At 38.5% G+C, this 12,970-nt stretch overlaps 1 protein-coding gene across 1 annotated transcript; it reads left to right on the forward strand.

Moving 5' to 3' along the window:
• Positions 1–740: 740 nt before the first annotated feature.
• On the forward strand, positions 741–2,108 carry LOC308651319 (sperm motility kinase 2B-like; the record flags this gene model as incomplete). Its single annotated transcript, XM_081298232.1, has 1 exon — positions 741–2,108. One exon carries the CDS (start codon positions 741–743, stop codon positions 2,106–2,108), a length of 1,368 nt encoding a protein of 455 aa, XP_081154358.1.
• Positions 2,109–12,970: the final 10,862 nt, after the last annotated feature.

The following is a 12,970-nucleotide window of genomic DNA, read 5'->3' on the forward strand; positions in this document are numbered from 1 at the left end:
TAGGACTATGTGGGGAAATGGCGATGAACTTTCCTCCCTCTCACCTCCAGGTGTTAATAGCATGCTCTATGGTGACTCAGGGAACAGAGCATTTTGTGGTGGCATCACCATGTGAGTGAGGTACTACTGTCCTTTTGACGCCAGTTATTTAAAGTCGGAAGAAAAAGGAATTGAATATCTTGAGTGGAGATCTGGTGTGTTCTTGCAAAGCACAAAGTTATTACAGATTTTTCGACTGAAAATGAAAAGTACATTGAAATTCCATACAAATTCTAATTTCTAAACAAGTAAATATCAGTCTCCATAACTCATTAAAGCGAAAAATGTCTGGAATCCTTCCGTATTCCCATTCTGAAAATGGAAAAAGCTCTGGAGGCCCCAAAACTGATGACCACTAGGGGTATGGCCAGGCATGACTGGGCAATGACTGGCTCTAATGTCACAAGGAGCCATTGTGAGTAAGTCTCAAACAGCGGGTATATAAGAAAGTAGCTGCAGCTGGACTTTTGTCCATAAGTACAGGAAGCTCTTGGTGGTGACCTGTTGGACTCCCAGATAGTTAGCACGTTTGGTGGTTGGTGGTTAGTGTTGGCGGTGGTCTTTGGATATTGGTTCTTTGATTTGGGTTTGTTGTTTTGTCTTGTTTTTGTTTCTGATTTGCATTTGTTGTTTTGGTCTGTTATTATTATTATTATTTTTTTTTTTTCAGCTAGCCTCCTTCGTTGGTGTTCCGGCTTAGGATGGTCAGCCAGAGTAGAGAGACGAGTGTAGGGCTGCAGGGGCCCGGCTCCTGCAAAGAAGCAGTCTTCCAGGACCAGTATGAGGTCCTGAGGGACATTGGGTATGGCGGGTATGGAAAGGTAAAACTAGCCCGCCATCGCCTCACTGGGGCAGAGGTGGCAGTGAAAGTCATGGAGAAGATAGAGCAGAACCTCCAGGTCCTCTGTGAGCCGGATATGATGAGAACCCTGGAGCATCCCAACGTGATCCAGTTGTTCCAGGTTATTGAGACCTCCAGCCATATCTACATGGTGATGGAGCCCGCAGGTGGGGGACAGCTAGTTAGCCACGTCCCAGAGGATGGCCTGCAGGAGGAAGAGGCCCAGCGGCTTTTCCGGCAGATGGTGTGTGCAGTGGGCTACTGCCATGCCCAGGGCATCGTGCACCGAGACCTGAAGCCAGACAACATCCTGTTGGATGCCGGAGGCAACATTAAGCTTATTGACTTCGGCCTCAGCATCAGGGTCACCTCTGGGCAGAATTGGAAGGACTTCTGGGGCAGTCTCAATCATCTTGCTACCAGATGTGTCCTGAGGCAAGCGTTTGAGGGCCCCCCAGTGGACATCTGGAGACTGGGCGTCATTCTGTACTTTATGTTGACAGGGAGGTGTCCATTTGTGGGGCCCACCACTCCGGCGATGCGGAGGCAGATTGTGCTAGAAACCTACTTGGGCACCCGCCATCTGTCTGTCGAAGCCCAGAGGCTCATCCACCAAATACTGACCCTGGATCCCAGGAAGCAGCCTACAGTCCAGCAAATCCTTCAGCACCCATGTCTGGCACAGGGTGAGCAGTATTTATCCCCTCATTGTAGTGAGGCACTCCCCAAACACCCCGACCCTGAAATAATGACCATCTTGATTGATATGGGTTATGATCCTTATAAGATCTGGGTGTCTCTGGCCAAGAGAAATTTCGATACAGCCATGGCTACCTACTTAATACTGAAGCACCAGAAAAGTCAGGGGGCAGGCTGCATGTTCCAGGGGAAGCCTGGGCCTCCAAGGGTTAAGCCTCACCCACACCCTGTCCTCCCAAAGAGGAGTCACAGTGAGCCTGCCCTTCACACCTTCCCCTGTGAGCTGCAGCTGAGTATGGAGGACGGACAGACAGGGCAGAAGGGCCTCAGAAGGGCCAGCCTGCACGCCATTCATCTCCCCTTCCTGCCTGCAAGCACCCCCACACCTGATACAGCCTCCCAGCCTGACACTGGGCCACCCCATAACAACAGAAATCATTGGAAGAGGGTAACTAGGAGGATTTCGGCCTGTGTCCGGCACCTGTGCTATTGCCTGCCTCGAGTCAGTAAGAAGGTGATGTCAGTGTAAGAGGGATAAATGGGCCAGCTTCCTAAACAGTGTGGCTCCAAGGAAGGGAAGAGGTGAAAGACAAGACTGGTAGACAGCCAGAGCACCCTGTGCCCTGAGGGTCCTGACACCTGGGCGAGACGTCAGTCATGTGACTCTGAACAGCTGCAGGAGCCAGATGTGTCAGTACCTCAGGTCTCTCTGCACGGGCTCCAGCCAAGAGCACTTCTGCACCCACTGGCATCAGGCGTCTCCTCTGCCCCCACCTGCCCAAGACATCAGAGACTGTTCTCCCTGGGACACTCCCCTGCCCTGCTCCTCTGTTTTTCTCCCATTCTTCTGAGATGTTTCTTAATTTTTTCTGTTTGAAAGAAATTTATTATTGAATTAATAAATTATTAAATTATCTGTCATTTACATGAGTGTTATGTTCAGCATAGCTGTATCATGAAAGTTACTAATGGCTACTTTCCTCATCAACTCAGTTTATTGGCTGTTATGGTTTGGATATGAAAATTCTGCCCAAAGCTCCCATAGTAAAGCAGTAGGTGACATGATTAGACTGGAAGAGCTGTAACCTCATCAGAGGAATAATCCAGGTGATGCATTAATAATTGGAATGCATTACTGGGTGGTATCTGTAGGCAGGTGAAGTATGCCTGGAGGAAGTGGTTCACTGGTATCTTGCCTTGGGGATTATATATTTTGGCCCTCGTGCTCTGTTACTCTGCCCCTCTCTCCCCCTCCCTCCCTCCCTGTGCTTCATCTGTTATAAGCTGAGCAGCTTCCTGCCACACCCCCCACTATGATGTTCTGCCTTACCTGGGGCCCAGAGTAATGGAGTCAACCAGCCATGGACTTAGGCCTCTGAAACTGTAAGCCCAGAATAAGCTTTTCTTCCTCTGTTATTCTTGTAGGGTATTTTGATTGCAGTGATGAAAAGCTGACACTTTAACTTACATAGAATTCCAGGAAAATAAGTTTCAAAAAATGTTTTTAGTGGTTGGCAAGGAAACCAGAACCTAAAGAAACAAAGGTTACTAACATGATTTTTTAGTAAATTTATTAATCAGCTCTTTGTCCCAATGACCGAAAAAACAGCTTAGAGAAATAACAGTTTGGGATCATAGTTTCATAAGTTTAGTCCCATGATGGGCCGAGTCCCTTGCTCTGGGCCCCAGGTGAGGCAGAACATCATGGCAGAAGGGTAGGACAGAGGAATGCTGTTCATCTCATGGTGGCCAGAAAGCAGAGAGAGATAGGGGAAGGGGCTACAAGGAAAATTCGTCCTTGCAGGGTATGCCTCCTGTGATCTGTCTTCTCCAATCTTACCCCACTGCCTATAGTTACCATCTAGTTCATTCAAACTAGGATGAACTGGTTTGGTTAGGGTTCTCATAATTCAATCATTTTACCTCTGAATATTCCTACACGAATAAACTTCTATGGACACCCCATATCCAAACCATAACAGTAAACTTCCTAGTTATCATCTAATTTAACCATCCCCCAAACCCTGTGAAGTAAACATTGACTGCTCAAAGTGGCATAACTGGAACCCTTTCAAAATTAGGCTCATAGTAGCTGAAACAGAGGATACTGCATTTACAAGAGATCATATACATTCTCTGCCTTAGGGCTGGCTTGGTCATGATACCTCAAAAGGTAACAGAAATCCCAACTGAATCAAATAACTTTTCATGCAGATTTCCTCCTAAGTAAAATATAATTTTCCTCTAGAGAGGAACATCGTCCAAAGAGCAAGCCAATAAATAATATGACATTAAGCTATGGCTCCATTATAATTTCACATTTGAACTATAAATATGTAAATTATATATATACACACATTTATTTATATAGTGTGTATTTCAAATGCAAATATTTCTGTAATAATTTTTGCTGTGCCTTTAAGAGTTCTGGGCAGTGAGTTGAAAAAGGTAAATGGCCTTCTAAATCTAGGGAAAAGTCACATGGACAGTATGATTAGAGAAACCCGATGTGCCTCAGACCTAAAATCCTTGGAGACTTGTAACATAAGCTGGAAGTAAGATCATTTATATGATTCACCAAATTAAGATATTAAAGATTTAGATGTTTATAATTTCAAAGAAATTGCATTGCCATGTGAAATATTAGATGTACAGAAAACTTATGGTGAAAGCATATAACTCTTTTACCAAATTATAGATTCTTATGGACATTTTAGCTCAAATTAAACTGCAGACTTTCCATACACAATACTTTAAAATTGAATAGTAATGATAATAATCATTCTGCATTATTTTCTTACCCCGGGTTAGATTCCATATGAAAATTATCTCCTTTAGTTCAAACAATCCCAGGAAATTGATTTGCAAATATTATAGTCTCATATTCAAGAATGAAATCAGGATTGAAAACAGAAGGAAATTAAACCAGGTAATCAATGGTGTGTTTTAAGCACACAGAAAAACGTGTGGAAAACTTAAAAGAGTGAAGAGACGGAGGAAGGAGAGCAGAGTGTAAGATTTTGCACAGAAATCAATTCATACAATTTGAGTCTTTATAGAGATCAGAAATGATAGTTACCAAATAGAAAATTTGAAATTAGACAGTAATTTATACATAAATATAGCAATAAAATAGGCTTACATAATATCTATGATAAAGCATGGGATTTGATCATGCTGCTGTGCTCTTAAAGATTAAAAATAATAATGGAGACTAATGATTTCAAATATTAAAAGGACACACGTAAATGATGGGGAGCTCACAAAGTTGAAGAAAAATCTACAAACTGTTTAAAATAATGTCATTAAAGTTTAAGAGACACTATGAGAGTATAAGTACTTACCTACCAAGTCCAGCACTCTACAAAATCTAAAGCATGAACAGAGAACATCAAAATAAATGAGATTAGAGCAAGATAAGACTTCAAATAAATCCCAGCCTCCAAGCCAAAGCTAAGTCAATTCTAATACTCTAGAGGGGCTGAAGGCTCCAGTTCTTTATTTGCTATGTATTAAGTGAAGTGACAATTGTCAAAACATCAGTGTTCCATAGCATTTTGGAGCTCAATATCTAGTGTGAAGAAACTGGAAACATTGGAGGCAAGTCATGAGATGTTCTTTAACTTACTAGAGTTACAGATTCCCTATGTGTTCCTATAAGATTTTTCATGCATAGGTTTTCCTTATATTGCAATTATATTGTAGTTAAACCTTTGTCAACACACACACACACACACACACACACACACACACACACACACACCCAGGGTTATATGCAGAATATTAGTTTATTCCTATGTGTTTTTGTAGGTTATGGGCCCTGAAGTTTGTAAGTCTTTATCAAAAGACATTTAACAGTGGCTTAAATAGATTGAAAATTTATTCTGATTTACTTAAAAGTCACAGCTGGGAGGCAGGCCAGGGTATAGAGTAGCTCTCCTCCATGAGTTTCCTAGAAAATATTATTCCACCTGTTTACTTTTATTCCACCATAATTTGAAGTGTGGTCACTTTCATCGAATCTACAGTGCAGCCCGTGATAAGAAGGAATAACACATAGAGCACAAATTTCTTCATTGTAGGCTCTTGTAACAAACCCCTCTGCACTCAGATCCTACTAACAAAAGTTAATTTGATAGGTACAACCAGATACTTGTTAGACTTGCATGGATAATTTCTAACTAAGCATCCCTGTGTCTGGTAAAGTCAGGGAAGTTGTACTTGAGTTAAGAAAGGGGAATGAACATTAGGGATTCAATGATCAGTCTCTGCCACCTCTTATTAAGGAAAAAGAATCATTTCCCTAATGCCAACATGATCTTCAAAGAATTATCTTTTCTGTGTCAAGATCATGATGACTTTTTAGTATTATGTCACCAAATAGTTATTAAATCCTAACAATGAGTCCACTAACGTGTGTTTCCCTTCTCCAAATCCATCCACCTGCTTTGAGATTCCTCAGTCACACAAGGAAGGATGTGACCCCAAGACATCAGACATCAACTCCTGTCCTCATAGAGTTAATAGGCATCTCAAGTATCAAGATTTCCCAGGGGCCAAACACCAAACAATCATAGCAATGTATAAGAAAATGGAGAATGGAGAAAAAGGAGATCTTATAAGAGTAGTTTGTAAGAGAAATAAATTGAGGATTTTAGCTGTGGTTTAATTGTTAAGCTTCTGATTTTCTTTAAAATGAATCTGGTTGGATTTATTGATTTCTAAGATATCTTCCAGGCTTCCTATCCTATTAAATAATAGTTTGATGTCTTTAAAGAGTTTGTGTTCTGTTAGAGAAGTCAATTTCTTAAATCCCATAATTTTTATTTTATTTAGTTTTGGTACTTTTCTTAAACTTTTGAATTCCCATATTTTAGTGCAGGCTCCTTAAATTAAAAATAATGCTCATATGAAATTATTAAATTCAGTGGCCTTAAGAAGGCATAGATAAGCAGACTTCTATTTTTTAACTGAATCCTTTCACCAAATTTACTTCTGTTTTGTTGTGTTCTATAAAGTAAAAGGTGGTAAAAGTAATTATATTGTCCACATATAAAAACTACATAATTTAGTTTCTACTCAGAGACTATTAGAATACCTGACCTCAAAGATGCTGTTAATGCAGTTTTGAAATTTAATTTTGATGTATTGATTTTTTCCTGGAGGATAAGAACTATTCCAAATGGAAAATGTGATTTGTAGTTTTTTCTTCACTGGTAGGAAAAACCCTAATAGTAATTTTAATAAAATAAGATCTAGCTATAAAAAATGAAAATCAGAATTAACTTTTGTTGATAATCTTTCTGATGGTTAGAATAAGGCAGTTAAGCTCACTTTGGTAGTTGATTAATGCTTAGGGGTAAGAGATAATGATGTACTTTTATTTGACATATTATTTAAACTAAGAAAATTGTTCTACCTTATAAAATTATTCACTTCATGCACTAAATGGAATTGCTTAGCAAAGTCTACATCATTGTAAGAGAGGTAAATGAGATTTTCAAATGATCTTTTATAAATGAATACCACTAGTCTTAAGAGGGAAAAACACTTTTTAAAATATAAATCAGTTTAAATAAGCAATATTGAAAACAATATCTCCAGAGCTTAAAATTAACTTTCCTTTAGATTAATACCCAATGTTTCTATGTATCAAGCTATATAATAATGAGGTGTGTGATTCTTGAATTATTCTCTTCAGTGACAAGAATAGTATATGAAACAGAGTACACAAAAGAAGTTTGCATGATATTAACTTGAAATTGGATTGGAAGAATAGATAAGATTTGAATTACGAATCTGCATTATATTTACTAAACCATAACTTGAAAACATTCTTACTTTATATATATATATATATATATACATGTACATATATCTTGATTGTATGCTTCTCTAATTATGACATAATACTTTTTTTCTGATAATCCAAGAGCAAATCTCTTTAAGTGTCTTCCTGCAAATATGAACTTTTCATATTATTATGCATACTAGCTTTATTTTTCTTTTAATGTAATTATCTATTTAAATCTCTCTCTTGCTCTATAATTTCTTAAAATTAGAATTATTATAATTTCACGATTACTTTATTTATATAATAATGTAGACAATGGTGATTATTGAATTTTAAGACAGCTTAAGGAGACAATAACATAATGCAGAAGGGAGAAAATACTCTTCAGAAATTGCCCAGTATGGTTGAACCAGAACTCACCTTGGCAGTGGGCTCCCTGGAGATCTGAATCTGGAAACACATACCTTGTGCTTATTCTGTTGTTTTCCATCTGGGCTGCTCCTGGGAGCACAGCACACCTGCCCTGATGACAACCTACATTTTTTGTGACTTTATTAAAAGCTTTCCCGGTGCTCAGGACATCCTTGAACCCTTCTGGGAGCCTGCAGAAGCACTTATAACACTCCTCTTAAAGAGCTAACAGCAAAGTGAAGAAACTCAAAGTTTCTGACTTTTATGGCCACTAAGTGTTCTTGTCTAAATTTATTATTTATAAAATGTAAATATTGCATTTGTGTACAAAAGGTCAAAAACAATTATCTATAAATATTCCAAGCAAATTAACCTTCAATGTGATTTTTTTTACAAATCAAAAGAAATACATTGAATTGTGATTCAATATAATTTTTTTGACTTAATATAGGATATAAGGTCTATGTTTCTCATGAAAAATCAAAATAAGTGAAACTATTCTATTAAGAATTGAGCTGATCTCATTTTACATAAAGCATCATTTTCACATTAAACTTATTTTTTTTGTCTTATCAATATGTGTAGACTCCATCAGTTCAATCCTTTTTATGACTCAGCTTATTCTCTTTACAGGGTAGAACTCATTCCTGTTTCTGAATTTCACATCTGAAGACACTTCATTACATTTCCTCAGTAGTGATTTTCTTCACACAAAATCAACCAACTGATAAAACACTTTTAAGAATGCTTTGTTATTCAGGCAACTGTCTTGCTTGTAAAAATTGCAATTAATCTTTATTTATAGCTTTGTTCCCAAGTGTAGCTTTCTCTTGTGAATGATCTCTTTAATTTTATCTCTAAAATATTTCCACAAATACATTAGAAACACAAACTATGGTTGGAAAAACTGCTACCTTTTAAAAATTAGTCAGAATATACAAATTGCATTTCAAAAGTAGTTTATTGATTCCGAGTATGCTAATTTGCTGTGTAATAAGGTGGTATTATTTGGCCATACAACATCACAGGTGCATAAGTCCAAAAGGAACTAGGTGGATAAAGGGAGATCATAATCACAATGAGCGCCTGAATTTAGAATTTGTTTTAGTTGGGCATTAGGCATTTTTGTTGGTCTTGATTTAGAGCCTCATCCGGTGCTTTGTCTCGGCTGGATTTCAATATCAAAGCTTGTCTCTCAATTGGAATTACTTTCCTCAAACTATACATACCTTCCAGAAAGTAGTGCTAGAAGACTGGATTCTACACTAAAGCTCCTCAAATCAAATAAGATTCCCCAAAGTGAGGTAGACCAAAAGGAAGAAAGTCAATGCATGCCAATACCCCATCTCTGTGTGCAGGTGACAGTGGAACAACTTGGGGATCCTGTCAACTTCACCATCCTAGGCTCAGAGGGCCACCTACGTCTGCATCATTTGAGGATGTGAGGACACCAGAGTGAAACGAATATACAGATCCCTTTGTTCAAAAAGATTTTTAAAAAGGGAGGGGGAGAAAAAAAGGGAGGAAGGGGGGAAAGAAGGGGAAGGAGGGAGAAATGAAAGCAGCCTTTTTCTTTTTCCCTGTGGTTTCTGTCCCGATTGATTATGATGCATTTTACCTGTTTACTATTACATTCCCTTCAGTGCAGAAATGCTCACAGGGGCTGAGCAGACCCACCCACCCTCCTAGGATCTCTACTGATTTTGCTCCTCCCTAGAAGCCTCTGAAGCGGATGGTTGGTGGCAGTGCTCACTGAGCAGGGTCAGAGAAGGGGGCATCTGAGGACCCATTCTAAGAAGCAAGGTGGCAGCACAAAGGAGAACAATACTTAAGCACACTCCAAGTCCCTAGTACATGCTTAGTTTTCCCATCTGACCTCACAAACACAGATTCAAAGACAAAGGTTTTAAGAAATTTTAGGCAGTATTAAATCTCAAGCATGGAACACTTTGGGGATCCACTGTTTAAAAATCCAAGAAAAAGATCCTGATTGTAGGTGATTTTGTGGGCAGATTTGGGAGGAAGAGGTGAGTAGAAAAGGGGATGGATGGACAGAAATAGAAATGGAAAGTAAGTATCCTTGAAATTCAGTCTTTACAAGATTTGAGCTGGATCTTTAGACTGAAATGATATCTCATTTTCATAACAGCAGCCAAAAGATATGATTTTGTCAGATAGGACAGCACTTAAGGAATACAGTGGAGGCTATTCTTGAATGGCTATGGCCATATCCCAGTGACCAGAGGCTATATGCTTCAGCATCACCATCAGCAGCTCCTGGGAGCTGTGGAGCTCCAAGCTGCCAGCTCTACCGGACATAACCATTTTCTTAGTAGTATCTTCATCAGGACTTGCTCCTTTCCCTAGTGCTGCTGAAGCCTCCTTAGGCTTGGTCTGTCTCCTTCATGCATTTTAAATGAGATGTGCATTAATGCAGAACACATTGGAATTATTTCTCTCTCAGGAAAAAGTTGGTGGAAGTGCCTGCTTCCAATGTCTTTGTTTTGTTTGTTTTGTTTTATAAGACAGATGGTCCTCTGCTCTGTTTAAATCCTTTTATGTTTTTACCCTGTTTTCCTTAGTATAAGGTCCAATTGCTCTTGGCAGACCTACCTTTCCCCCCGTCCCTCCCATATGACAACTAGGTTAGCAGTCTCTCTTGCAAACTCCTGTCATCTGCCAGTATGATAGCTCTTGACAATGGCAGTCCGTCTTTTACCTGTATACATGATTTTCTCCATTAGTCTTGCGTTCCTTCAGAGGGGAAAAAATTGTTATGTTTATTATTGAATCCCTAGGACTTCACAGTGCCTGCCACATCAGAAACTCAATGAATATTGATTTTGCAATGTTGCCTATGAATGATCAGGTATGATAAGCTTGATGAGACTTTGGAGAAAGGAAATGTTCATTACAGAATGAATGCATCTTTCCCCCAAGAGCATCCCCTGGCACGCTCCTTCTCTACCCTGTCTTCCCACCTGGCACAACAGTGGAGGGAGGCTGGTGATTGGATTTTCATCAGCCCAGCTTAGTGGTTTTTTTTTTTTTTTTTGGAGCCATTTAAACTCCTCAACAGGCTCCATCACTGGAAGGTCTACTGAAGCCACAGCTGCGGCTCTTGCCACTGTGAATGTCGCTCACCATTGTGTTGGGCTGGATCTCAGGGAGCATGCTCGAGAGCGTGAGAGCAGCTGCTGCAACATCTGCCACAACAGACAGTGGATTTTACCCAAGAATGCTCATCAATTTTAAGGCACTTTCCCAGCAGAACACAGAACAAAACACAGAATTTGATAGCAGTGGTGGCTCCGGCTACATAACCAAAATCTACAAACTCTGAGCCTTGTGGGTTTGGCATTAGTTTATCCAACACAAAGTGCTTTCAAAGAAGAATCTCCATGGTCATGGTTGAAACTCTCATGCACCTTGTTTTGACTCTCCCAATTGTTATTTCCAGGATGGATATGATCACACTTACCATATCGAAATATAGCTTGTTCTTGCCCTGTGGACCAGTTCGCGACATTTTAGTTTCTCTGGTCCTAACTTCACAATTTTTACCATGTCCATATATAGCCTCTAGAAGAATCAATATAATGTTGACAAAATCAACACATTATCTTATTTTAAAAAATAAAATAATTCTATATCACTTAAACAATTGGAAAGCAAGGAAAATTGCCATAAATACAAGCTATAAAATAAAAATGAAAGTCTTCAATTAAAAATAACAATTATAAAATATAAAAAATAATAAAAATTAAATAATCTACCTTGATGTCCTTTATAATTAAGGCAAATGAGGAATTCTTTTTTCAAGAATAAAATTGTGTGTGTAGGGGTGTGTGTGTGTATGTTTTAACCAGATCTGAAAACTATCTCACATGAGTATCTTTTTGGAAAAGGTAAACTATTTGATCATCTTCTTGGATAGATTTGTGGAGAAGTAGTACATTTATTATTCAACTCTTATGGGCCAGTTTTTAATAAAGGAAAGTTTCTTCCTAATTATGTCCCATCCTTTATATGCCCTACAACTTTCTTCATGGTAAGAATGTGACCTAGAGGGAGCTTGTCAGCAAGGATGGGGTATGCACAGTGTTGCTTCTGCCTTTTTCTGCTCCTCTGGGTGGTACACCTGTTCTTCTATAGTCACTTTTCTTCAGAGGTTTTAATAGCATCCAAGAATAAAGTTTCAGCTCTGCTTCTCTGGGAACTAGTTTTCACCCTCAAGGAAAAACTTGTCCTCCTCCAGAATGACCTTTATTAAGTTTCTAGAGAAAGTATATAATGTCTGCTGAGTTTTATAAGCTCAACACATTAGTTAATATTGTTTTAAGTCATGTCCTTCAATCTGGAGTAATAAAAATGATACATATTGTTTTTCTATCTATCATTCTTTTATTTCTCAAATTGTTCAGATCCAGCACAGGGAAGAGGGTCATTATTGGGGAAGTCGCCCTCTGTGATTCTCAATTTTATCAAACAGTAAGAATTAATTCCCAACTAGAAAGATGTGATTTTACTGAGTTTCTTTATTCCAGGAAACCAGCTGGAATAATTTCTTAGAATTTGTTCTTTTGAGTCTGTTAAATTATTTGGTCATGTATGAAAGGTAATGGAAACAAAATTTCTTATCCTCTCCCATCTAATTTAGGAAAATATTTAGGGAGAATTTGTCAAGATTTTATAGTGTTTCTCTATAATATCAAAACATTCTCAGGGAATTTTGCAGATAAGTTCATAATATAGTGATTCAAAAGGTAAAAATGTTTAAACCATTTTTGTTTGATTGTCCATACAAATATAGTTTGGAGGGTAACTCTAATAGCCTTGGGCCTACAATGGCTAGTTTAGTAATGATAATTACAACACTTTGCATTTATCAGTAGCTTCTAAGCCCCAGAGCATCTCTTTAAATTTCAACAACAACTCATGAGATTGGTATTCTTATATTTTCCTTTTCAGCAGGGTAAACCAAAATTCAGGAAGCAGGAAGTTTTACATAAATTACATAAATTCTCATTGAAAACAAAAAAAATTCCAGTCCAGTTGAAACCTAATTACCCTAGGTCAGTAATTGATTAATGCTCGATTCTTGCTCAGTAGAGCTATGTTGAAATCTAAGGCATCAGCTCAGTCTTGTAAGGAGGCAACTGGTGCAGAGAGAGGAACTGTCACTA

The sequence above is a fragment of the Spermophilus citellus genome (assembly GCF_964194105.1).
Source record: "Spermophilus citellus genome assembly, chromosome: 6".
Classification (NCBI taxonomy): domain Eukaryota; kingdom Metazoa; phylum Chordata; class Mammalia; order Rodentia; family Sciuridae; genus Spermophilus; species Spermophilus citellus.